This window comes from Delphinapterus leucas, chromosome 1 (assembly GCF_059928025.1).
Source record: "Delphinapterus leucas isolate spDelLeu-1000000601 "Yukka" chromosome 1, BTC_Dleu_Yukka2, whole genome shotgun sequence".
In the NCBI taxonomy this organism is placed as follows: domain Eukaryota; kingdom Metazoa; phylum Chordata; class Mammalia; order Artiodactyla; family Monodontidae; genus Delphinapterus; species Delphinapterus leucas.
In genome coordinates, this window is record NC_143129.1 from 6817477 (window position 1) to 6841360 (window position 23884).

The following is a 23884-nucleotide window of genomic DNA, read 5'->3' on the forward strand; positions in this document are numbered from 1 at the left end:
TCTCCCCTACACAGCCAGGGACACGCGGAATGGAAGCCGCCCAGGCTGGCCCAGGATCTGAGGGCTGTGCGTGGGGTGCCGGGATCAGGGCTTCTCCGGAGAGGAGCGGAGAGGAAGGCGGGGAGGGGAGCAGGACGTGGCCGGGTGCAGAGCCCCCGCAGCTGGCCCAGTCCCCGAGACCCCTGCCTCGGGGCTTTTATCAGTGGCAGCCTTTGACCCCGGGGTGAGCAGGTGCGGCAGGAACAAGTGCCTGTGGGAATTCCCGGTACACCGGCCCCTCTGGGGGGCTCTGGACCCTGGGGCTCACAGCTGTGGGACTGGGGAGCGGCTGCAGGGGGACAGTGCGCCCCAGTGCGTGAAGGCCAGGTGGGGAAAGGGAGCAGTGAGGAGGGGGACAGTTCCGGCGCCCTTGGCCCTCCCAGAGCCGCTTCTCCAGCTGACAGCTCTGAGCTCCCGGTTCCACCTTCTCACCGATGTGGGAGGGGCGATCCTCGGCCCCTGGGGTGGGCAATCCTGAGAAGGAGCCCGAGCCTCAGGGAGGAGCAGCAACTCCCCAGTCTCAGCAAGGGCTCAGCGGGGTCTTCCTGGCTTCCTGCACCCCAGACCCAGCTCTGGATGCAAGTCAGCAGTTGGAGTGAGCGGCCCGAGAGCTGTTGGGGGCAGGCTCACGCCAGGAGCGGGGGTGGGGGGGGCTCAGGGACAGGAGTCACTCCTGGGGCATACAGGCCTTCATGTGCTCCCAGCAGCCTGGATGGGGCAGAGTCCACCCCAGACAGGGCACAGCGGGGACCCCCGGCCCCCAGGCCAGGCTGCGGGGCTGTTGCAGGGCTCTGTCCTCTCTGAGGCCTGTGGCAGTGCCACCCCCCGCCCCGCAGCTGTGTTTGCACCTCCAAAGATGTCCAGGCGTTTCTGAGTGGAAAGGGGCAAGGGGTGGGCAGGAGGCAAGGTGACTATCCACCTACCCCAAACACACCTAAAGGGAGCTGAGAGACCCTCGGGGTCTTGCCTAACGCCCAACCACTACCCGCCCCCCACCCCCCTTCCCCATTTCCTGGCCCCCAGCTTCCTTGCTCTCCACCCAAGAGCTCAACCTCCGGCTTCTCAAACCTGGGAGGGAGGCGTGCTCACAGCCAGAGGGCTCAGACCCTAAGAGCCTGGGGGCGTAGGCAGAGCAGTTTGGGGAGGGCTTCACCCGCTTCCTCCTCCCCACTCCTGCGGTACCCTAGCTTCCTGTTCTCGATAACAATCAACAGCTTGCCCCAGAGTGGGTGGCCCTCTTTCCAATCCCCTCCTGCCCCCCTTTTGATCCCCAGGCCCCCGCCATCCACTAGTGGAAACACGAGTGGGGTTGAGGGTCAGCTGAGGCGGAGGTCACACTCCACAGGTCCACCCAGGCTCCTGCCCCCTCCTCCCCGTCTGGGCACCAGAGCCGAGTGCTTCCTCAGCTCTGGACCTCCCGAGCCCCAGAGGGCCATCCTGTTCTCCACCTGGAGGCCAGCCCTTCCCCAGCGCCCCCTCCTGCGTGCCCACCCCCGGGCCTGTTGTACGTCAGTGCGTTTTTGCTGTCACCCTTTGATGGACGGCTGAATCAGAGAAGTGGGTGGAAGGGGAAGGATGGGATTGTGGGCGCCAGGAGCAGAGGGTGTGGGGACTGTTTCAAGGTGACAGGAGCCGAGCAGGGAGCCAACAGGAGGCCCGCTGGTGAGGCAGAGGTGGGCCATTGGGGTCTTGGACTTGGGCACCCCCCTTCCAGGCCCAGGCTTCAGGCGCCCCAGCGGCAAAGAAGACACAGTGGGGGGGGGGTCCCCTGGTGTGACAGCCAGAGGCTGTCTGCTCTCCGTGGGTCTCTGAGTAGACGTCAGGGCTCTGGGAGGAGGCCTGGGGGGGCCTGGGGACGGGAAAAGCCCCGAGACCCTCCTACCCTCCAAGCTGTCTTCAGTACCGACTCCCAGGGCAGCTGGCCTGGCTCAGCCCAGAGGCGGCTGGCTGCCGGGGTGAGACTCAGGGCCTGGGATGACCCTTGAGCCTGGCCCCTTGGGAAGCAAGAACTCCTGCCTCCCCTTGCCCCACCCAGTCTGTGCCCACTTCTGTTTGTGCCTGGCATGATTCCCGCAGCTTGAAGGGGCAAGGGCTTCCAGGGCGAGGCTCCGAGGCAGAAGCAAAGAAGTGGAAATCAGTCTCCAGCCGAGGTCCGTGGGAGCCGGAGTACCCGGGCCTCTGCAGGGCAGCCTGGAGCTAGGCTTGGCTCGGCCCTGCCCCACGAGCAGGCGGAGGCTGGACGCGCCCAGGACCTGGAGGAGATGCCCTGGAGGAGGGGGCCGGGTGGTCAAGAACGGCCCAGAGCCTCGGCCATTCCCAGCGAGCAGGGCCGGGCCCGTGGCAAAGGTGCCGGGACAGGCCAGCGGCCCCCACAGGGGCAGAGGCGGGAGGCCGCCGACCCCTGGTGGTGGCAGCAGGCAGCTGGGGCGTGCGTGGGTGGCAGCGAGGAGGGGCGGAGGGAGGAAGCTGGCTTCCTGAAGCCTTCTCAGCCCTCAAAGACAGGCCAACAGACAGACAGACAGCTGGCGAGAGGCGCTGGGGGACACAGCTGCTTCAGTACGTACCTGAGCGGGCCGGGGAGGAGCCCCGCGGGCCAGGGCTGTGCGAACCTGGGGAGACACGGGAGGGCGTCTGGGGGGGCATGAACAGGAGGGTGCCCGGGGCCACGGCGCCCGGCTGGGGCGCGGGTGCTGACCCCCTGACGTCCCCGAGGGCCGGGCAGGGCCCCCAAGGGAGAGAAGAGGCGGACGAGGCCCTCCAACTGCGAGAGCCTCTCTGCCCGCTCGGCCCCTGCGGGCGCAGTGACCCCACAGCCCCTCCCGGACTCGGAAGCTGGGACTCTGGTCTGGAAGATGGGGACCGTACCCCAGGGGAGGGCCCACCACCACCTCTGTGCCCCCTCTTGTGCCCCCAGCTGTTGCCTCCCCATGTGCGCTGTCGCTCAAGGGCTTGGTGAGGCCATTTCCTGTGACGGTTACCGACCGAGGCGGGCTGGGGGGGGATGGGCAGAGGAGGAAGGAAACACCCCCAGCCTCCGTCATTGGACAGAGACCCCAGGAGCCAGGATGCCCCTGGGGCTGCAAGTGCCAGCAGCCTGCACGCCCGGGGCCCTGGCTGGCTCCAAGGCTGCAGGAGGCCTCCACTTTCTCGTCCAGAGGAGGCCCCCATACACCCAGAAAGGGTGTGTGTGAGCCTTTCTTCCATCCAGAACCGCTGTATTCCCCCCTCGCCCTCCCTGACCTGGCCTCCAGCGTGGGGCTGGGGCAGCACCCCGCCCCGCCCCGCCCCCCGATTCCTTCCTATCTTCACCCACAGTCTCTACCCTTCATCTTGCCCTTACTCTAAACACAGGCTGCCGCCTCCTGGGTGCCCCTGCAGAGATCCTGGTCTTCCCAGGGTGAAAACACCGCCTCTTCCTGGGGAACGGAAGACACCCCAGTGAAAACAGAGGTGCCAGAGAGCAGAAAGCCGGCCTGGGCCTGGGAGCCTCCTCTGGCCGGCCCGGCAGCTCAGAGGTCAAAGGTCATGGCCCAGTGAGCCTCCCCTGGGCCCAGCCCCCACCCACCCACCCACCCCCACCCCGAGCATGGTCCAGGCCCACAGGGGGCACTCCAGAGCACAGCCACCGGCCACCCCTTCCCCTGAGGGCAGCCATGACCCAGCTTCCACCTGACCAGGCGCCAGCCAAGAAGCACGTGCGCCTGCAGGAGAGGTGAGACCTTTTCCGGGAGGGGCTTCCCTCCTGTGGGACCCTCGCCACCTCTCCAGGAAAAGGAAACCAGATGTGCTCATTTGCATGTCATTTGCATGCCTTTTACCTGTCTGGGGCACAAGCTCTGCGTCAGCCTCGCACCTGCGCCCCAAGCCCCAGGTCAGGTTGAGCACCCCTGGAGGGGGCCGGGGCCTCCAGGCCTGGATGCTGGTCAGAGCTTTAGGGGCCGGGCCGGGAACGGGAAGTGGGGGCACCAGCTCTGGCTGACAAGGGGCGGAGGTGCACAGGGCCCGGGGCCTCTGGGGCAAGGGGAGACAAGGAGCCGCCCCCCAGAGGTGCCCGTAACAATCATAACCGTCAGAGGCTGGCGCGCGTGGGCTCACGGGGCACTGGCTGTCTGTGCTGCAGGCGCGGCTCCAATGTGGCTCTGATGCTGGATGTGCGGTCCCTGGGGACCGTGGAGCCCATCTGCTCGGTGCGCACGCCCCAGGAGGTCACCCTGCACTTTCTGCGCACAGCCGGGCGCCCCCTCACCCGCAGGGCCCTGCAGCACCAGCCACCCAGCCCCAAGCAGCTGGAAGAGGAATTCTTGGTAAGAATGTGGGGTCCCCTCCGTGTCACTGCCCTTCTGAATCAGGAGAGCCAGCTGGCACCACTCTACCCTGGCCTGCGGGCCTGTCCCCTTTGGGCCCCTGGGAGAGAGAACCCCGGGGTCTCCAGGAAGGAACCCGCCCAGCCTCCCTCCTCTGCCCTCCGCCACATCTAGACCTGCGTCCTGATGCCAGGAGGGAACAGCTGGGTCCCAGCTCTACTAGGAAAGGTGGAGGGAGAGGAGGCTGGAAGGGGGGTGGCTGTTCACTTGCTCCCTCCCCCCGCCAGAAGATCCCCTCAAACTTTGTCAGCCCTGAAGACCTGGATATTCCTGGCCATGCCTCCAAGGACCGATACAAGACCATCTTGCCAAGTAAGGACTGCGGCAGGGGCCTGGGGCTGGAGGTGTTCAGAAGGCAGAACACAGCCTCAGCCAGGAGAGAGCTGCCGTACACAGAGGCTCTTCTTCCGGCAGAGGAATGCCCACATCCGGGCCTGGCCGGGGAAGGGGAGCAAGTAACCACAACCAGGATGATGCTAGGCCAGCACTGCTCAGTGTGACCCCAGGAAGCCGGTCTATGGTGTTCTTATCCCCATTTTACAAATGAGGAAACCAGGTCACAGAGAAGTTGTGTAACTTGCTGGAGGTCACACAGCCAGTTGCACCAAACCTCCTTCCTCCTCTTCTTCCCACGTGGGAAAGGGCCCACACAGGTCTGCGGGGGGAGAGGCCCCATCAGGATGGCTCCCCGAGAGGGGCCTGGAGGACCTCAGATGGACGCAGTGAGGAGGCTGCAGATGGGGGTCCCGGGGTCAGCGCCTCCTGTCTTTCAGAGGCAGGCACAGGCCCTCTGAGCACGAGGCCTGGGGACACTCTCCCCTCCCGCTCCGCTCAGAGCACCCTTGTCTGGCCAGGCCACCTCCAGGAACCCCCAGTCTGGAGGCCACAGCCCTCTGCCTGCCTGGGCCAGTCCAGGGGCTGTTAGCACTCAAGGAAGGGGGACTGCCCTGCTCCTGGCCCCGAGGCACCCTCCGTCCAGACCAGCTGGCCCTGGGGAGCCTGCTTCTTCATCCGGCTTGGACTGGAGTTGGAGAAAGGCCCCCTTAGACGGACGACCAGGCTGACTCGCCCTGGGGGTGGAATGAAGCCTCAGTTCCAGTCCGGCCTCTCAGGAGACAATATCTCTTTTTCCATTTGTATTGCTATGACCCTGTTCTGCGCCTCACTGATCTCCAAACTAGAATGTCGTTCAGTAAAGGCCCTCTCCTCACTTGTCCATCCTGCCCAGCACCAGCCAGGGAACTTTCCCAGTTACTTCTTTGACCATGGCCCACTGTTGGTCAGGAACATTCTGTGGCTCCCTTCTGCGTGCATAAGAAATAATGCCATAGGTATCGGCCACCTGCTATTCGCAGGTGCCGTGACAAGCACAGGACTCCTCTCTCTGGCCCTGCGTGAGTTTGCTTCGCTGGTCACCTTTTGACCTGTGGCCTCTGCTGATTTTTACTTCCTAGACCCCCAGAGCCGCGTCTGTCTGGGCCGGGCGCAGAGCCGGGAGGACGGAGATTATATCAACGCCAACTACATCCGGGTGAGTCGCCGTCGGAGAAGGGGGGGGGCTGTGTCCAGAGAACCCCCAGGACACCGCCTAGCACGGCTGGTGGTTGGGGCACCTGGTGTCCCAGCTCCGAACCACGGCTGCCACAGCCATTCCGAGCCAAGCCGGCGCAAACAGGCCAGGACGCCAGGCGGGAGCACAGAGCAGACGTCAGACGCCGGAAGGAAGACCCCGGTCTCCTGGGCGCACCCCGTCCCGCCGCCCCTGCCAGCCTCACAGCGCAGAGGGCGGCTCGGGCCAGGCCCAGCCTGCGGCTCCCAGGTCTGCACGGAAGGTGCAGCGCCAGCTGGGGGCGCTCGGCAGGCTCCCTCCCCTCTGGCCTTCGCTGCTCCAGGCAGCCCCTCCTTCGTGGAGACGGATTCAGTCAAGGAGCCGGGAGGCGGGGAGGCCAGCTGGACTCCATCCCCAGCGTCAGCCCGCAGGGGTGGGAGGCGGCAGGTGCAGACTGCGCCCTCTAGCGGCTCAGAGTGGGTGGGACCGCGGCCGGGTGCCCCGGTGAACAGCCCGCACCCGGGGCCGACTGGGGTGGGGGGGGCGGGGGGAACGCGGCCCGGTGATGGGGAGTCTGGGGAGTCTGGATTTCACCGTCCCCTGAGGAGCAAGAAGCTGAGGCCCCTGAAAGGGAGAGAAAAGGCTGGCAGGAGTGTGCTACGCCTCGCTGCTAAACGCACAAAGTAGCACGTAGGGAAATATGCGCTCAATAAATACTGAACTGTTTCTTCGCCTTTTGCGCTAGTATTCAATAGAAAGCAGCAGGGGAGGAAGGGGACATTCACAGAGGCCCTGAAAGATGTTAGACTCAACCCAACACACTTCGTAGAGTTTGGTCTGCACCACGTGCTGCTGGATGGCCATTACACCCCGTTTACAGGCCAGAAGCTGGGAAACTCGCTCTCGGCTGCACAGGCAGTGAGCGGAACAGGGGTTGGAACCCGGATGCTCTCTCTCAGAGCCCGTGTCGTGTCCACCGTGTGGCGTCTGGTGTGTGTGTCTGTGACATGTGTGTCCGGGCTGCACGGTCCCTGGCTGCAGCCTGAGTCCGGCACCTGCAGGTCTGGCCACCCCAGGGCCCTGGCCTCACCGCCCACCCTTCCCCGGCCTCCTCCGCCTGCAGGGATACGGTGGGAAGGACAAGGCCTACATCGCCACCCAGGGCCCTATGCCCAACACCGTGTCAGACTTCTGGGAGATGGTGTGGCAGGAGGAGACATCCCTCATCGTCATGCTGACACAGCTCCGAGAGGGCAAGGAGGTAGGAGGCTGAGGCGCAGTCCCTGGTGAACCCAGACGGACAGGCTGCACCCATGTCTGCAGCACACCCCTGCTGGGGCAGCTGCGGGCAGGGGCCTCCCCTGGGAGCTGAGGACACCTGTCAGTTCCTGAGACACTTGGCAGGGAGGCCAGCCCCAGCCAGAAGCAGGGGTGGGAGGGGCACTTTATCTGCAGGTGTCAAATTCAGGACAGCCCAGCCCTCGCAGCGGGGTGGAAATGCCGCAGGTGGTGGGGGGGGGGTCCCCGCTCCCATCTCTGCCCTGGCCCCTGACTCCCGGCTCCCTCCCCCCAGAAGTGTGTCCACTACTGGCCCACGGAGGAGGAGACCTACGGGCCCTTCCGCATCCAGGTCCAGGACGTGAGAGAGCGCCCGGAGTACGCCGTGAGGCAGCTTACCATCCAGGTACCGCCCTCTGGTCCACAGGGAAGTCGGGCCACCCTCACTCTCTGGAGCTTCCCTGGGAGGCACCGGTTTACTCAGGGAAACCTGCTTGAAGCCACATGTAAAGAGCTGCTTGGGACCAGAAGAGGGATGTGGGTGCTGCCCTCAGGGAGCCTCTAGTCCAGTAGGGCAGCGCCAACGATCCATGTGGGAACCGCCAGGAAGGCCCAGCGGTCTGTGCCAAGCGCCCGGAGGAGGGGGCGGGGTCCTGGAGTCACTGCTGGAGGAACCGCGGGCCGTTTGACAAGATGCTTAATAACTTGTAAAAGTGCCTAAAAACGCATCTGTTATTGTGTAGCGTCTTCTGCTCTCCAAAGCGTTTCTCTATTCCCCGAGCATCATGGTCCCATTTTCAAGGTGAGGAGAGTGAGGTCAAGGGACTCACCCAAAGTCACGTGCTGGCTGGAGGCAGAGCCAGGACTGGAACCTGGGTCTTTCCGCCCTCCCCAGAGGTGTCCCAGGAGGGAGCAGTGGAGCAAAATGAATGGGACCAGGCTGGCGTCTTCTGCTCCGGCTCCCTCCAGCCCCAGCACCAGGGAAGGGGACGGGCGATGCCCTCGTGCTGTGCCCTGTTCTCATGCCTTGTCCCCACCCAGCACCAGGAAGAGCGCAGGTCAGTGAAGCACATCCTCTTCTCGGCCTGGCCTGACCACCAGACCCCAGAGTCGGCTGGGCCCCTGCTGCGCCTGGTGGCCGAGGTGGAGGACAGCCCAGAGACAGCTGCCAACACTGGGCCCATCGTGGTCCACTGCAGGTATGTGCCCCCTCCCCCGGAAGCCCTTCCTCCCCGCTGGGCCCCTCCTGGGAAGGAGTCTAAGCAGAGCAGGCCCAGGTCTTACTTGGACAGGAATCTCTAGGTCATTCAGCAAGTGCTCTGTCCTTCCCTCTGGCTGCACAACCTGGACGTGTGGGCTGGACACCCAGGCACAGTCCGGAGAGGCAGCTCCCAGTCTGCGGAGGCAGGAGACGAACATGATCCCCGCTGTCAGGAAACGCATTTATTCACTCATGAATGTTTACTGAAAACCTGGTATTGCCAGGCACAGAGTTAGATGAGACAGCTGTGAACAAGACGGTTTGGTTTCTGCCAAGTTTTATGGTCTGGTGGGAAAGACAGCCAACGAAACGAACGGGACGCAGCATGGCGACAACATAATGGTGGGGGGGCACAGAACGAAGTCGCCCAGCCCAGGCTTTGGCCAGAGAACATCTTCCGGGAGAAATGACCTCTAAGCCAAGCTAAGACCTGAAAGGTGAATTAGCCAAGCGAAGATGTTGGGGGCGGGGTGGGGAAGCATGCCAGGCAGATGGAGCAGCACGTGCAAAGGCCCGGAGGTGCAGTTTAGAAACTGACATGATGCTGGGAGCAGAGTCAGCGAGTAGGGGCCGGAGTCACATGGGAAGGGGGCAAGGATGAAAAAGCCTGGAAGATAAGTGACGAGGGGCCTCACGGGACTGGCTCGGAAAACTGGATTTGCCAGTTACAAAGAATACTTAGGCCACAGGGTAAGAAGTGGAGTGATGCAGGGGACAGACTTAAAATAAGGAAAGCATTCGGGATGCACATTCTAACTGGAACACAGCGGCCAAAAGCACAGGCAGAGGGGTTGGGAAACCCCTCCCGCAGGTGCACCCAGACGCAGTGCTGGGAGGTCCCGGACTCACAGGGGAAGACTTCCTGAAGAAGGGAGGAAGTTAAGGGCAGGACAGAGCAGAAGGGACAGGACTGTGGGCAGGACCGAGGCGGGCAAGGGGGCCGGGCGCCAGCAGCTGTGAGGACGCAGCATGGTTAGGGACGGACGTTCCGCGGGGTCATCCAGCCCAGCCTAGGCACCGTCAGCAGGAAGCTGCTGCCCCCACACCAAGCAGGAGGGAGCTCCTCAAAACGTCCACAGGGACCCGAGGGCGACCCGGACCGGCTTTAGGGGGAGGCCAGCGAGGGATGCAGACGCCCCCGTGGCCGCCCCCCGCCCCATGGAGGCATCCCTATTTCCCTTCTGTTCCCCACCCACCCGGCCCCCTGTGACCTCCCCGCCCCCTCCCTGGACCCCTGGACCCAGCGCAGGGATCGGCCGGACTGGCTGCTTCATCGCCACCCGCATCGGCTGCCAACAGCTGAAGGCCCTAGGGGAAGTGGACATTCTGGGCATTGTGTGCCAGCTGCGGCTGGACAGGTGGGTCTGCGGACTGAGCGGGGCCCTTCACCACCAGGCACTTCCTGTGGGAGAGGAAGGGGCCCCTTTCGCTTAAAGAGCTGTTCTTTTGCAGCTCACACCCTGGCGAGCATCTCCATCTAGAATTTTAGCTCTCTGGCGGGGGGCGGGGCGGGGGGCAGAGGTGGTGCGTCTAGAGTTAAATAGGCCACCCTATGGATTTACCCGAGCTTTCAATCTCTTCTGTTTCTTGTCTCTGTTTTTCCAAATTCCCTACTCAGGGGAAAGGTGGGGGGAAAGAATACGGTTGGTTCTAGAAACTAGGCGGCCATAGGCGATGCACAGAAGCTCACTGGATTTGGAGAGAGAGGACCAGGGTGCATCTAACTGAGCTGTCACTGTGCTTCCCTGGGTCCCCATTTCTTTATCTAGAGAGACACAATGGCCCTTTCCCCAGAGAGCTGCTATAAGGAATGAGTTAACTGATGTGAAAGTATCTGGGGAACACGAGTGCCTACTACACACATATATAGAATTATTACTTCTAAGATTACCGGGAAGAGGAAATCTTGGGGTCAGGAATGTTCCTGGCCCAGCCTGGGGACTCAGGGGCTGAAGGGTCAGAGAAGACGCCTGCCGGCATGGGGCCCCTCCTACCCCCCACCGCGGGCTGGGGAGGGTGCAGCGGGAGGGGTCCGCTGCAGAGAGGATGCACCTGGAAGGAGGAGCCCGACAGGCCTTCGGGAAGGTCAGGCTCTCTCCTCCAGACTGCCGTTCACGGCCTGTGCACCTCTCCCCGCAGGGGGGGCATGATCCAGACCGCGGAGCAGTACGAATTCCTGCACCACACCTTGGCCTTGTATGCCGCCCAGCTGCCAGAGGAGCCCAGCCCCTGACCCTGGCACCCTCCCCCGCGCAGGGCCGCCTCCCTGGGCCTGGGAAGGTGGGTTTGGGAAAGTGGGCCTTGTGACCTGGGGAACCCCCTGAGTGGGCATGGGAACAGGGTGCCCCTCGGGGTGTGTCTGGGGTCACAGGAAGCTGGACGGTGAGGACAGGGCTAGACACTGTTCTTCAGCACTGCCCACTCCCCTGCTCCCTGCAGAGGCCCCCCATGTCCCTCTGAGCTTAAAGCTGGCGGCTGACCTTTACAAGAGCTGGGAAAGAGGCCCAGGCATCCTGGTCCCTGCAACGCCGCGTGAGCCTCAGTCTCCTCCTCGGACATGGACATCAGGTGCTTTACTGCCACCGGGGGAGAACCACCAGAGGAGCACCTAGAAGCCACTCCAGCTGCACCCCCTTCCTGGGGCTGGCAAGAGAGTGACCCCAAGATCACCCCCCACCCTGGCCCAGCCCGAGAACAGGCCGATGACCTGAGCTGGGAAAAGCCTGGTGCTACCTGGGCCAAGTCTTCAGCATCCTAGCAGGGACTCTGCCTCTTCACCCACATCCGTGAGGCTGGACACCCCCCAAAGACAGCAGGGACCAGACTGCCCCTGTGCCCACACGAGTGTCCGGGGAGCAGGCTATGGAGCTGACCTGGTGGGACAGTTGAACTCTCTAGAAGAGGGAAAGTGTGTGGACCCCTTGGAGGCCCAGACGGCTGCCCCTGCCTCCGTAACTGCCGGCCACCCACCCCAGCTACTCTCCAGGGAGGCCCAGCATCTTCTGCCTGCCTTCGCACCCCAGAAGGGACTCCGAGTACCCAGGGAGGACACAAGAGACGAGCAGGGAGCCGAGGGCACTGCCTGACTTTAGACAAGCAGCCCCGCCATGGCCTCCTCCCTGCAGAGCACACCTGGACGGCTGGCTGTTGCCATGAGCGACCCGGGTTAAAGCACCTACGTGGACCCAGGGGCTCAGGCTGAACCCGGACCCCCCGTAGTCTACCCCGGAGAGCTAACTCCCTTCCGCACCTCACACCCACACGATGTCCAGGGCCCCCCAGCTCTATGTCAGGGCTGACCACCACACCCCAGGGAGGCGTCCAAATCCTTCATCCTTGAATCCGAGATGGGCTGCCCATGGGGTGAAGGCAGGCACCATCCTTCCAGGTGTTTGGCCCCTGGGGGCTGCCTTTGCCGGGGCCAGTTCTCCGAGGAACCCCCCAAGGAGCTGGGTCTCGGAGAACAGCTGGCCTTTCCCTCAGACAGCGGTTTTGGAAAACATGCAGCGTTGGAACCGAGGATGACTTCCTCATGCTTCTGCTGGTCTCCTCCTTCCTCACCGCCTGGGAATGGGCTCACACCCTCCTGGAGCTTTCCTGCCCTATGAGAGGCACTCCCGGGGCCCGGGGCGCTGGGTGCTGGGCCGTCAGGCGCCTGGTCCTCCCTGAGCTCAGACCCCACAGGAGGAAAGCCACCGCACAGGTGGCAGGCTCCCCTCCCTGGGTGCTGTTACCCCAACCCTGTCCCAGAGCTTGAGGACAGGCTCTGAAGAGTGACCAGGTGGGAAAATAAAGATTTCGCGGATGACTGAGTCATTCCTTCTTTCCCTCTTCCTCTCAGGCCTCTGGAGCCTCTTTACATCAGTAGAGAGAGGGAGAATCCACAGGCCAAGAACAGGCTGCTGACCTTTACCCCAGACGTGCACTTTTACAGCCCTTCCAGGGCCACGTGAAACAAAGTGACACTGGAGTCAGTCTGGGAGACGGGCAGAGGTGTTCCTTAGGCGCTAGAGAGGGACTCACAAAGGGCAAGGACTAGAAAGACCATGTAGGTTAATAATTTAATAACCCAGGATATCGCACGGGGCCAGGACTTTGTGATTCCTCCACTGTGGTAACTGATCATTTGGGGTCAGCTCGGCTGGGCTTGGCAGATATGGTTGATATTGAAACTTTACGCACCTTTGACTAAAACCACAGACGCCACGTGAGTGCCTGTGGAGGCCAAGTAGGAAGGCACGCCCAAAGCGGGGTGTGGGCTCAGGGGGTCCAGCAGCCCCGAGGTTGGGTCCTCCCAGGACCAGCATCTCTGCAAGCCCCACACCTCCTACCGCCAGCTCTCCTGAAGAAAACTTTGGTTTTTACCAAAACAGGCCAACTTTTTTCATTTGCCACAAACCTCCCTCACGGGAAACCCCCCGCAGGACTCTCTCTCTTTAGTATCATGGTGGTCCCAGTAAAAGTCACTTTGGGCCAGAGGCTTTCTAAGCAAGTGGCCCTGGTACCCCGTGGTTAATGAGGCCTCACAGGTGGATGTTCCCCTCCACTGGGGCTCTGGTACCCAGAGATGCTCAGAGGCAAGGACTCAGGGAACAAAAGATCTTAGAGACATCGTCCCCGCGTCCTGGGAAGCCACGGACCACCCTCCTCCACCCTGGAAATGGTCCCGCTCAACGGGGCCCTCGCCCACCTCAGGCCCACCGCCCTGTAAGAAGGAAGCGGGTGCCAATCGGGGCACGGCAACCCGGGAAGGCGAAAAACAATCGGAGCTCTTTCCCCAAGGGCCCCTAGCGCACAGCAGCCCGGCCCGCCCCGAAGGCCGCGGGCGCCCCGCCCAGCGTACCCGCAGCCCGGCCCGCCCGGCCCGGCCAGGAGGAGCGCGCCCGCTCGGGGGCGAGCAGGGCCGGCGGCCGCGCGGGCGGAGGAAGAGGACGAGGAGGAGGACGACTGCGAGGAGGACGGCGACCGGGAGGAGAAGGACGCGCGGAGGCCACACCCATCGGCGCGCCGATCCGGCAGCGAGTCGTCGGCGGCCGCGCGCTCCAGCCGAGCCTCCGCCCGCACCGAGTCCGGAGCCGGGCCGCACCGGGGAGGGGCCGCTCCGGCCGCAGCGCGAGGGCACGAGGGGCGGCGGGGAGCCGGCACCGGGCGCGGCCGGCGCAGCGACCATGATCGCTTTGTTCAACAAGCTGCTGGACTGGTTCAAGGCCCTCTTCTGGAAGGAGGAGATGGAGCTCACGCTGGTCGGGCTGCAGTACTCGGGCAAGACCACCTTCGTCAACGTGATCGCGGTACGGGGCGCCGGCCGGCCGGGCCTCAGGTCCCCGCCGCGCCCAGCCGAGCGGGTCGCCGCCTGGCGTGGCCGGCACGGCTGGCGCCGGCGTGGAGGCGCGGACCCGGGCGCGCGGGGCCTAGCACGGCCCTGGGGACCCGGCGGCGCGCGCCTGGGCCGGGATGGCACGGCCGGGCGCAGGGGCGGGGGACGAGGGGACGCGGCCCGGGCCCCAGGACCGGCGGCGCCGAGGGTGTCACGAGGCCAGAGGGACCGCCGCCCGCGGAGACGGGCCCCCTCCGGCACCCGCACCCTGGCGCATGACGGGGCGAAAGTGCAGGGTCTGCCCGTGCGGCGCGCGGAGGGTCGCAGGACGGATGCCCGCGAGGCTGGGGGAGGGGGCCCGGGCCGGCCCGGCCCCACCCCGGGGGGTTAACCCCTCCTGGCCGGAAGAGGAAGCCCCGGTGCTATTGACGGGGGTGTGGGGGGGGGGATCCCTGGGGGGAGTGGAATCAGCAGAGGCCCTGGGCTCCAGCCCAGACTCCTTCTCCACGGGGAACCGCTCCCCGACCGTGGCGTCCAGCTGGGGGTCCGGGGAGGACGCACTGCATCCTAAAGGGAGCTCGGAGTCCCCGCCTGGCCCGGAAGTTGCAGGGCAGGAGGAGGTGCTTCGGACCCAGAGGATGAGTTGGAGGTGGAGGGGCAGGTCCACTCTGGGGACACAGGGGAGAGTGGCTCTGAGGGCTTTGGGTCATCAAGACCGAGGTGGGCAAGTGTAAGCCTTTCAGCGCCAGGGCAGTGGTGGGGAGGAGTTAAAATCTGCCTCAAAAAAGGGGAAGATGAGCTCCCTGGGTGTTTGAGCTGAGCTGCAGTAGTGGCTGCGGCCTGCATTTCCGAGAGGGCTGGGCTGGGCATGTGGGGCTGAGGAAGGCTTGGGCAGAGCTGAGGTGTCCGGGGACCCGGCCCGCGTCCGCAGACGGGGGTTTCTGAGAGCTGTGGAGTGGCCATACATGACAGGGGTCGGCAGAGAAGTGTGACCTGCCAGCCTGGGTACCTCCCCTGCCTGACTCCTGCCCACCCTCGAAGAGAATGGTGGAGGGAGACTGGGGGGCAGGTACCCCATGATGGCGTGTTTGGGCACTGGCTTCCTTTCCCAAACGTGTTTGCGATGACCTCTGCCCAGGGGCCCCTGGCCGCTCACCCAGCAGCACAGGCTCTTCGGGCCCAGGCTGGGTTTGTTGGCACGATGGTTCCTGGGCTCCTGTCTGCCCGGGTGCTGGCCCTTGGTCGCAGGCTCCTGGTTAGACCTGGTGTTGACTTGGATTCCAAAAGCAGGAGCGCCACGCCTGGCCTCAGGTCCTGCGGGCCTGTGGCTTCGCTCCGAGGTGCCGAGATCTGGGAACTGTCTCCAGGGAGAGGCCGAGAGGGGACCAGTCGGTGCCGCTGCTACTCTCGTGGCTCAGCCTGGGCATCACCTCTGGCCCCCAGGGAGTCTCTCCTCCTAGAGCGTTTACAAAGCTGTGTTCCTGGGCGGGGATCCACAGGAACCCAGGCGGTTCCGTGTCCTGTTCGTGTCCAGAGAATGGGATGCTCTGGCAGGTCAGAAACGGAATCCAAGAGTCGCAGGTTTCACTGCCAGGGTCAGGAGTTTCCGAGGGGTGCAGCGAGGGCTCCCCTCCCCCAGCCGGGCCTTCATGTTTATGACATAAATTTGCCACCTCAACTCACACATCCTAAAAGTGCAGCCTGGATTTCTCTAGAAAGAGGCTTCTCCAGAACACCCATCCCTTGTGGGCTGCAGTGGGAGTGCCCGAGTCCAGAGTTCTCAGCTCCTCCAGGGCCACGGCATTTCCGCCCACCAGTGTATGATCCCAGTGGAGTGTCTTTCAGAAAGAAGTGAAGAGTCAGGACCCCGGGCTCTGGCCCATGCCCACCACTGACCTTCTGAATCCCCTTTGCCTCTTCTTGTGGCCTTTCTTTGTCTTAGCTTTTACCCATTTGGGTTTTTTCTACTCCTTGTATGAGTCCGACTGTAAATAGAAATTGAGCTTATGTGTAACCTGCTCCGCTGGCTAATGTGAGCTGGGAAGCATCACAAAGAGATTCTCCAGTGCCTCTGAGGACCCAGAACTCACTTTCTGAGTTCTGAAAAAGTTGAACTGCCAGAAAGTAGGAGATGTTTTGCCCGAGGGAAACAAGAGGCCATTTTCAGATACTCACAAGTGTAAAAGGCCATCCAGGGGAAGAGCTAATTTTGGGGTACCCAAGGGGTAGAGTTGGGAAGGTGGATTTTTGACTCATTAGAAAGCACTTTGGAGTGTTGGAGCTGACCCAGGAGGGATGAGCCAGAGGACATTCAAGTCTGAGCCAGGGGTTCCTCCAGATGACTTTAGGGTGCCTGCTGACCTTGAACGAGGAGCTTGTGAGATCTGAGGCCTCAGCCGGGAAATGCAGTTGTGACTGGTTCCAGCTTAGCTCTGATTCACAGCTGAACTGGAAATACTGAGGCCGGGGAGCCTGGCTCCCTGAGGGTCCTCCTGGAACCGTCCTTTGTCCAGGATCACATTCTGACAGGCTAGGCTTTTCGCTTCTATAGGAGCCTGTGAATGTTCTGGGTTGCCAAAGAGCAGTGATGGTTCCTCATGTATGGAAACCATTTCCAAGCACTTTGTGAGCCCTATTTGCCAATTTTTAGGCAAACCAAAACCCTTTTCTGCCACTTCACAGAAGGAAACCCTGAGGCCCAGAGAGGTCCAACTGTCTTGTCCAAGCTCATCCACGATGAGGGATAAACAAGAGCTGGGCTTCCTTCCTCAGGACCACGTTCTTCCTCTGCCCGGTTGGGGATGGAGTGGGCTTGGGCCCAGTGGGTGCCCCATTCCACCTGCACCCTGCTGGGGTTCGTGGAGTTAAAGCATACATGGTTCTCCCTGCCTAGCCAAAAGCAAAACCTCGTCAGGGCACTGCCTTTTCCTCACGTTTCCTCACTGTTAGAGGCTCTTGGACCCTTTTGATATCTGATAAAAAACAGAGACCCTTTCCCCAGAGGCGTGTACATACAAAAAAAATGTGCACATACAGCTTGTGCGCACCTTCAGGGGGTCTCCGAAGCCCCTCTTCGGCCTCCAGGTTAGGAACCCTCATCCGTCTTATCTTGAGCATCAGTCTTGGGCATTCAGTGCTCACATCCGAGGGACTTGGTGAACGAGCTCAGGTGATTCCTGAAGGCAAAAGGGAATCAGTCCGTCTCATTCAGGGGGGATTCTTCATTCAGACTCACAGGCTCTGAATGAGAAGCCATCATGTCCTACACTTTGGCCAATGGTCAGAGCCCCTGACCACTCTGTGTGGCCTTAGGCAAATTACTCCTCCCACCTGGTAGAAGACAGTGACATCGTAACGGAACAAGGCTGTCCCCTCAGGTTCAAGGTTAAGTGAGCCCCATCTCCTTCAGCCTGCGTCTGCGGGAGAAGCAGAGGTGTCCTACATGTGAACGTGGAGATGACCTTGAGCGGAGTTTGGTCTGGCCTTAATAGAGGCCTGTGGCTAGTTTAGAACAATCTTAGAGACAATTTAGAGGGGAGACGTGAGAATTGTTAGAATTTGAAAGTGGGTTATGGGAAACAGAATTACGGTTAACTTCTACTTACTGGGTGAACATTCACCAATGTCAGTGTAGACGTGGCTCCTCTCCCGAGAGCTCTCGGTCTAGTCGGGGTGCACGGTGAGGGGTACCCATCCTACAAATGGGTACAGTACAAAGAAACCCAGAAGTTGCTTGCTGCGCGTTGCCTTTGGGGCGTGGCTGACTTACCGATCCTCAGTCTGATGTGAACATTTACTACTGCGTGAAAGTGTAAACCTAGATTGTTTAACGTGACCTGCCCCACCGGAGGCTAGATACAGAAAGGGGGCTCTGGTCCAACAACAGAGAGGTGGGTTAGACCTCAGGAAGGACTTTCTCCATCCTGGTCGAGCGACTTCGAGGGGCCTCTTTGTCACAGGGGAGCTCGGGTGTGAGGTGGACACCGGGCTTGGTCATGGCCCATCTTGCTTGAAAGCAGGGGGCGCGCGGGAGCTGCCCGGGACACTGGGGCGCCTGAGAGGCTCCGGCCTGGCCTCTCTGCTTCATTCCCGCAGCCTTTTGGTCCGTGGCCGCCGCGGACAGCGCACCTGGGTCCTGGCGATTTTTGCCCCTTTTCCAATTCTGACTCTTCCTTCCAGTCGGGACAGTTCAATGAGGACATGATCCCCACCGTGGGCTTCAACATGCGCAAGATCACCAAAGGGAACGTGACCATCAAGGTGTGCAGCCGAGCTGGCCCCTGGGCGCAAGCCCACGGCCGCAGAGGATGTGTGTGTGCGTGTGCACATGTGCGCGTGTGTGCATGTGTCTGTATGTGTCGGGCCTCCGGAGGAGAAGCTAGAGGAAAGCAGAGGCTTGGGTCCGACCGGATAGTTGGGGAAAGAGCTCAGGTAGGCTTAGGAGTCAGGGACGTAGAGAGAGAAGGAATTCCGGTGGGGCAGGCGGGGGGCACGTGGGAGCCAGGATGGGTTGGGGGCCTGCCTGCTGCTGACACCCGCTCACCTCTCTTGCTCAGCTCTGGGACATCGGGGGACAGCCCCGCTTCCGCAGCATGTGGGAGCGCTACTGCCGAGGAGTGAGCGCCATCGTGTAAGTGCGCAGCAGGGCCATGGTCGTTGGCAGGTGACTCACACCTGTGTGCAGCTGCCTTTGCTTTGACAGACGCTCTGGGCGCCCCCCCGGCCAGTCTGAGAACCAGAGGACTGACCACTTCATGCTGAAGCATCTGTGTGTCCCTCCTCATCTCCCTGCCTACCCCCAACCCAGACTCACCCCTATCCTGAATTTCGTGTGATTTAGTGGTTCATTCCCTTGCTTTTTTTTTTCCTTTCATTGTTGGCCGTGCCACACAGCTTGTGGGATCTTAGTTCCCCAACCAGGGATTGAACCCAGGTCCTTGGCAGTGAGCGCCGACTGCTAACCACTGGACCGCCAGGGAATTCTCTCCCTTGCTTTTTCAAAATAATTTTATTCTACGTATATATATGCCCAAACAAAAGATCATTTAGCTTTCATTGTTTGTTTGTTTTGTTTTTTTGCGGTACTCGGGCCTCTCACCGCTGCGGCCTTTCCCGTTGTGGAGCACAGGCTCCGGAAGCGCAGGCTCAGCGGCCATGGCTCACGGGCCCAGACTCTCCGCGGCATGTGGGATCTTCCCAGACCGGGGCACGAACCCGTGTCCCCTGCATCGGCAGGCGGACTCTCAACCACTGCGCCACCAGGGAAGCCCAGCTTTCGTTGTTTTTAATCTGATTTTTAAATTTAAATTTTTATGTATTTTTATTTTTTTATAGTTTTTAAAGGTGACACTCCATTTACAGTTATATCGAAATATTGGCTCTATTCCCCGTGTTGTAAAGTACATTTTTGTAGCCTATCTTACACCCAGTAACCAGATTTGGTTTTATTATTCTTATTATTTAAAAAAAATTCTTTGGCCGCACAGCGTGCAGGATCTTAGTTCCCAGACCAGTGATCCAACCCTTGCCCCCTGCAGTGGAAGCTCCGAGTCCTATAACCACTGGACCACCAGGGAAGTCCCCAACCTGATTTTTAAAAAAACATTTTGATGCAGGAAAGTCTTCTGGGGCTTCCTTTGCTCTTTTCGCCCCCTTGTCTAGCCAGCCCTGCCCTGAGAACGTAAGCGGGTCACTCTGGGAAGGACTTAGGTCTAATCCTATGGGGCCCAGCGCTGCCACAGGAGCAGCAGCTTATCCAGAGGTCTGGGGGATAGGACAAGGGCAGGCCCCAGCGGCCCCTACAGGTTCTCACTCCCATCAGTTCAGAAGACATTCTCAGAGCACCTGCCTGAGCCGTCCCAGGTGGCGGAGACCCCGGGTGTCGAGCCAGAGCTGCTGCAGCTCCTTCCCCCCCAACCGCGCAGCCTGTGGTGTCAGCTTGTCCCCACCTGCCGCCCCCCAGGTACATGGTGGATGCCGCTGACCAAGAGAAGATTGAGGCCTCCAAGAATGAACTCCACAACCTACTGGACAAGCCCCAGCTGCAGGGCATCCCGGTCAGCCCCGAGTGGAGTGGGAGGGTCGGGGGCTCGCCGGGAAGGCCGGGGACCGCTGGGGGCAGGTGGGGGTAAACACTGCTGGCGGTGGGGGGAGGGAGGGGTGCGGATGCAACGGGGCTGCGGAAGCCAGCCCCCTTCTTGGGGCAGCCTGGCCGTGGCTGCCCTGGACCGAGCCCTGCCCTCCCTTCTCGGCAGGTCCTAGTCCTGGGCAACAAGCGAGACCTCCCGGGAGCCTTGGATGAGAAGGAGCTGATCGAGAAAATGTGAGTTGGCCACTCTTCCCTGTCCTTCCTCCCTGCTCCCCAAACTCCCAGGCGCCAGAGCGGAGGGCTCGTTGCTGCTCTCGGCGCCCACCGCTTGGTGGCGCTAGAGCGCGCCTGTCCGAGCCCCGCCCTTCGCCCCTCCCCCTCCCCGTCCCTCTATCCCCGACTGCCCCCGCGCCCGGCTCCCGGCCCCCAGCCCCTTGCCCAGCGGCAACCTCAGCAGACAGCTCTGGTCCCCTGCAGGAATCTGTCTGCCATCCAGGACCGAGAGATCTGCTGCTACTCCATCTCCTGCAAAGAAAAGGACAACATCGGTGGGTCTGGGGGCGTCGCTGCGCTCGCGGGGAGGGGCAGGAGGGGAAGGCAGCCGGTGGCTCTCTCCTTGGAGCCCGGAGCGCCGTGGCTCTCCTGGGCAGGACAGGCAGCGGGAAGCCCCGATGCTGAGCATCACCCCAGCTCTGCCGTCAACTGGTGTGTGATCGTGGGCAAATCCCCCCTCTCCTTGGGGCTCACTCCCCGCCTGTGACGTCGTAGGGTCGGACCCTTCTGGTCTGAGGGACTCGTCCTATGGCTCCGTCTCTTTCACCGCAGCCAGACGCCCTTGCACCCATCAGGGGCTGTTTGGAGCTTGGCAGCTGGAAGCTGAGCTTGTGATGCCCTTAGAGTTGACCCTAGCTGCAGCGCGCCCCCTCCCCCCCCCCCGCCCCGGCCAGGTGTGTGCTCTACCCTCAGGAGAAGCAGCCCTGAAGCCCTGTAACCTCCTCTCTTGCCCCGCAGACATCACCCTACAGTGGCTTATCCAGCACTCAAAGTCACGGAGAAGCTGAGACTGCGGCCCCGCCCCCTCGGACCAGTGACCGCCCTCCGGATCTGAAGCCGAGCTCCCGCCCCCTCCCCCCGCCGCCCCCCCAAGCCCACCCCTCCTTACTTGGTGTGGGGAGGGGCCCTCTGGGGATCCCAGAGTCCTGTTCTGCTGAGGTTTGAACTCCCGATTTTATTGTAAAATAAATTGCTCCCCTCCGGTCCCCTAACCTCCCCCCTCCCCTCTCCCTTTGTCTCTCCGCCGCCCTGCTTCCCTCCCCCTCTGAAGCCCCGCCCCACAGCCCCGCCTCCTCTCCTGTCCCGCTCCCTGCTTCCCTTTCCCACACTCTTCTGTTATTGTCCTGTGTGTACAGTATATATATGTATATATATTTTAATTTTTTAATTTAAGCAAAGACTAAAATCAACCATTTGATGCTGCAGGGGCCAGTCAGGATCTGGGAGGGGGCGGTCTGGAGAGGAGAATAGCGGGGTTAGCTGGGGCCGGTTCAGATCAGGAAAGGTGAGGCTGGCACAGGGACAGGTACCAGCCCAGGCACGGGTGTCCGTCCCCACGTCCCGTTTGTCTCCACTTCCCAGTCTGGCCTGTCTCCGCAGTGTTTGAATGTCACAGGCTGACGGGAGCTTCCGGAGACGCCCTTCTCTGCCCCCAGCCTCAGCATGGCCACCAGGCACAAGCAGGCGCCGGAGACCGGGGGCCGAAGGGGCAGGAGGCCAGCGCCCTAGCAGCCCCTCCCCGCCTGTTCCTGGCTCCCAGCTCCGGGCCCTCACCTCCACGGGCCACCTCATTTTCTGTTCTCGTTTTGCAGAGTTGCACAAGGAGAGAACTCGGCATGGGGGGTTGGTTCTTTGGGTTTTGTTTTCTGTTTGTTTAATGATTTGTAAAGTGATGTCCCTCTTCCTTTTTTACACTTTTCAGCTCATATTTAACCTCTGTTTGGAAAATGATTCTTGTAACTGTACATTTTTTTGCCTCCTAACAACAACAAGAATAAATGACAATTTTGTGTTGGGGGGGGTGCGCGGTGCGGTTTTTTTTTCTGTCCACGGCCCGGCAGGCTGGGGACTCTGGTCCCCGACCCTGGGCGCTCCCAGCCAAAGGGAGGCACGCGCTCGCCCGGGCGCACAATGGCCCTTCACAGAGCAGCCCCCGCGAGCGCGCCGGCTCCTGCCCTGCCGCCTCCTCTAGTCGGACCTTCCTGTGTCCCCAGCTCTGAGCCAGCAGCTGCCAGGGGAATGGAGGGGGTCTGTGTCCGGAACCGCCCGGCTGCAGCCGGTGTGTGCGGGACGGAGCCCGCTTCCTGGAGTCTGTCCAGGCCCCCACCTGCAGCCAGAGGTGGCGGAGCCGGTGAATTGTCCTGGGGGGCGCGGGGGCAGTGCCGGGCCTGCAGAGCCCACGGCTTACCACCCTTAGCTGCTCCTCTGTTGGTGTCCAGGCTGCTGGCTTCCTGGCAGAGGCCGTGCCCTCCCTTCCCTGCCCACCCCCGGCCCCTCCCAGCCCACTCCACCCCTAGAGCTGGTCCCCTCTGCCCGCAGCCATGGCCTCGGAGGCTTGCGCCCCGCTTCCCAAATCCGTGGCCATCTTGACCCACTTTTGCCGTAAGCCCCGCCCCCTGGCTCCCCTCAGCCTGGAGACGGAGCGGCCCTGCGGAAGGTCCGGCCCTGCGGAAGGTCCGGCCCTCTCGCCGCACCTCTGCAGGGAGGAGGCCACCTGCACCGTCCTGGGAGCAGGGCCTGCCCTGGTGGCTCTGAGCTCACCGGCCCTTCCTCGGTGCTTCCTCTTGGAGCCTCCTGGTCATCAGAACCGCAGGGAGGAATGGCCTGCCTGGAGAGGGCTTCCCGACTGCCGGGGAGTTTGGGCAGAGAATGCAGATGGAATTCGGCAGAGGGAGCTAGATGACTTCAGGTTCCTTGCAACCCCTAAAGGATAGGACACGTGCCCCCTGGTCGAGGAGGTCGAAGCTGGGGCCGGGCTGTCCCCTGGGCTCTCCTGGCTGCTGAGGTGGCTGGAGATGCCACGGCCTGGGAGGCTGGGACAGGACCAACAGTCACTGGTCTGGTGAGCAGGATGGGGCGTCTCAGGGATGAGCTGCCTTTCTCGCCTCCTCCGTCCTCTGACGAGATAAGACAGGATGGGCTGGTCGCCAGCAAGCAGGCATCCTCCTGCCCCAGTGCCTGCACCCAGCACACAGCAGGTGCTTCGTAGGACAGACCGCGTATATGTACACCAGCGTGGGGGGGCCCTTTGCACGCCTGGCCAAGCCTGCTCTGCAGTTCTGGAGAATTGAACCCCCAAAGGGAGGGAGGGAAGGAAGGTGCCAGGCATCATGCCGGGAGCTTTATGTATCTTGTCTCATTCAATGACTCCAGGCCTCTGTGAGGGGGGGGTTATTCCTGTTTAACTGATGGGGTCCAGTAACTGCGTCCAGTCCGGCCCAAGGGAGGCAATTCTCAGTGCAAGGTGCGCATACTGACGGGGTCAGGGCGGCTCAGTGGGTTGGCCCGCCTCCCACCTGGCTGACATCAGGGCTCAGGGTTGGTCCCCTAAAGACCCAGCTCAAGTCCACCGCCCACCACTGCCAGCTGCCGCCCCACCCCAAGCCCAGGACCCCTAGGCAACAAATGCCACATTGTTCCCCCAGCTGGCCTAGCCGGAGAGACAGTGGCTCTTTCCCAAGGCCCGCTGGCCTGCTGACTAATCCTGCAAGCCACTCACGTTGGCGGGGCCCAGGGCAGCGGTGGTGGCAGGGCCTCGGAACCGCAGGGAGGGGCAGGGGCCCCTTTGTGGTAGAGCCCCCAAACAGGATGCGGCAGTTCCCCCTCCCCGCCCCCAGCCTCCCATCCTCGGCCTGCGCGTCCCGCCTTCACCCTGGCCCCCCTCCTCCATCCCATAGGAGGCTGCTGGTGCATCTGGGACTGGGGCTGGGGTGGG

General features: G+C 62.2%; 2 protein-coding genes across 6 annotated transcripts; both read left to right on the forward strand.

The window, feature by feature from the left end:
• Positions 1-1163: 1163 nt before the first annotated feature.
• On the forward strand, positions 1164-12296 carry PTPN7 (protein tyrosine phosphatase non-receptor type 7). Of its 5 annotated transcripts, XM_089903386.1 has the most exons (11): positions 1172-3220; positions 3391-3751; positions 4160-4343; positions 4631-4715; positions 5858-5934; positions 7076-7213; positions 7526-7636; positions 8272-8429; positions 9741-9849; positions 10631-10771; positions 10931-12296. In XM_089903386.1, exons 2-11 carry the CDS (start codon positions 3693-3695, stop codon positions 10949-10951), a joined length of 1083 nt encoding a protein of 360 aa, XP_089759512.1. In that variant the 5' UTR covers positions 1172-3220; positions 3391-3692; the 3' UTR covers positions 10952-12296. The 5 variants fall into 5 exon arrangements, with proteins under 5 accessions (XP_089759596.1, XP_089759512.1, XP_022417673.2 ...); XM_089903470.1 differs by lacking the exon at positions 10631-10771 and having other exon boundaries at positions 1164-3220; XM_022561965.3 differs by lacking the exon at positions 1172-3220 and having other exon boundaries at positions 3678-3751; positions 9736-9849.
• Positions 12297-13396: 1100 nt separating this feature from the next.
• Positions 13397-21966, forward strand: ARL8A (ARF like GTPase 8A). Its single transcript, XM_022561966.3, has 7 exons — positions 13397-13782; positions 17988-18068; positions 18365-18438; positions 19771-19864; positions 20063-20130; positions 20374-20444; positions 20908-21966. Exons 1-7 carry the CDS (start codon positions 13660-13662, stop codon positions 20955-20957), a joined length of 561 nt encoding a protein of 186 aa, XP_022417674.1. The 5' UTR covers positions 13397-13659; the 3' UTR covers positions 20958-21966.
• The last annotated feature ends 1918 nt before the right edge of the window (positions 21967-23884 follow it).

Bases quoted from the DNA above. Each gene is read 5' to 3' on its own strand.
- PTPN7 (XM_089903386.1), top strand. From the start codon at position 3,693: ATGACCCAGCTTCCACCTGACCAGGCGCCAGCCAAGAAGCACGTGCGC. The intron at 3,752-4,159 runs GTGAGACCTTTT...TCTGTGCTGCAG, and splicing joins CACGTGCGCCTGCAGGAGAG to GCGCGGCTCCAATGTGGCTC. The intron at 4,716-5,857 runs GTAAGGACTGCG...TTTACTTCCTAG, and splicing joins ATACAAGACCATCTTGCCAA to ACCCCCAGAGCCGCGTCTGT.
- ARL8A (XM_022561966.3), top strand. From the start codon at position 13,660: ATGATCGCTTTGTTCAACAAGCTGCTGGACTGGTTCAAGGCCCTCTTC. The intron at 13,783-17,987 runs GTACGGGGCGCC...TCTTCCTTCCAG, and splicing joins CCTTCGTCAACGTGATCGCG to TCGGGACAGTTCAATGAGGA. The intron at 18,069-18,364 runs GTGTGCAGCCGA...TCTCTTGCTCAG, and splicing joins AAGGGAACGTGACCATCAAG to CTCTGGGACATCGGGGGACA.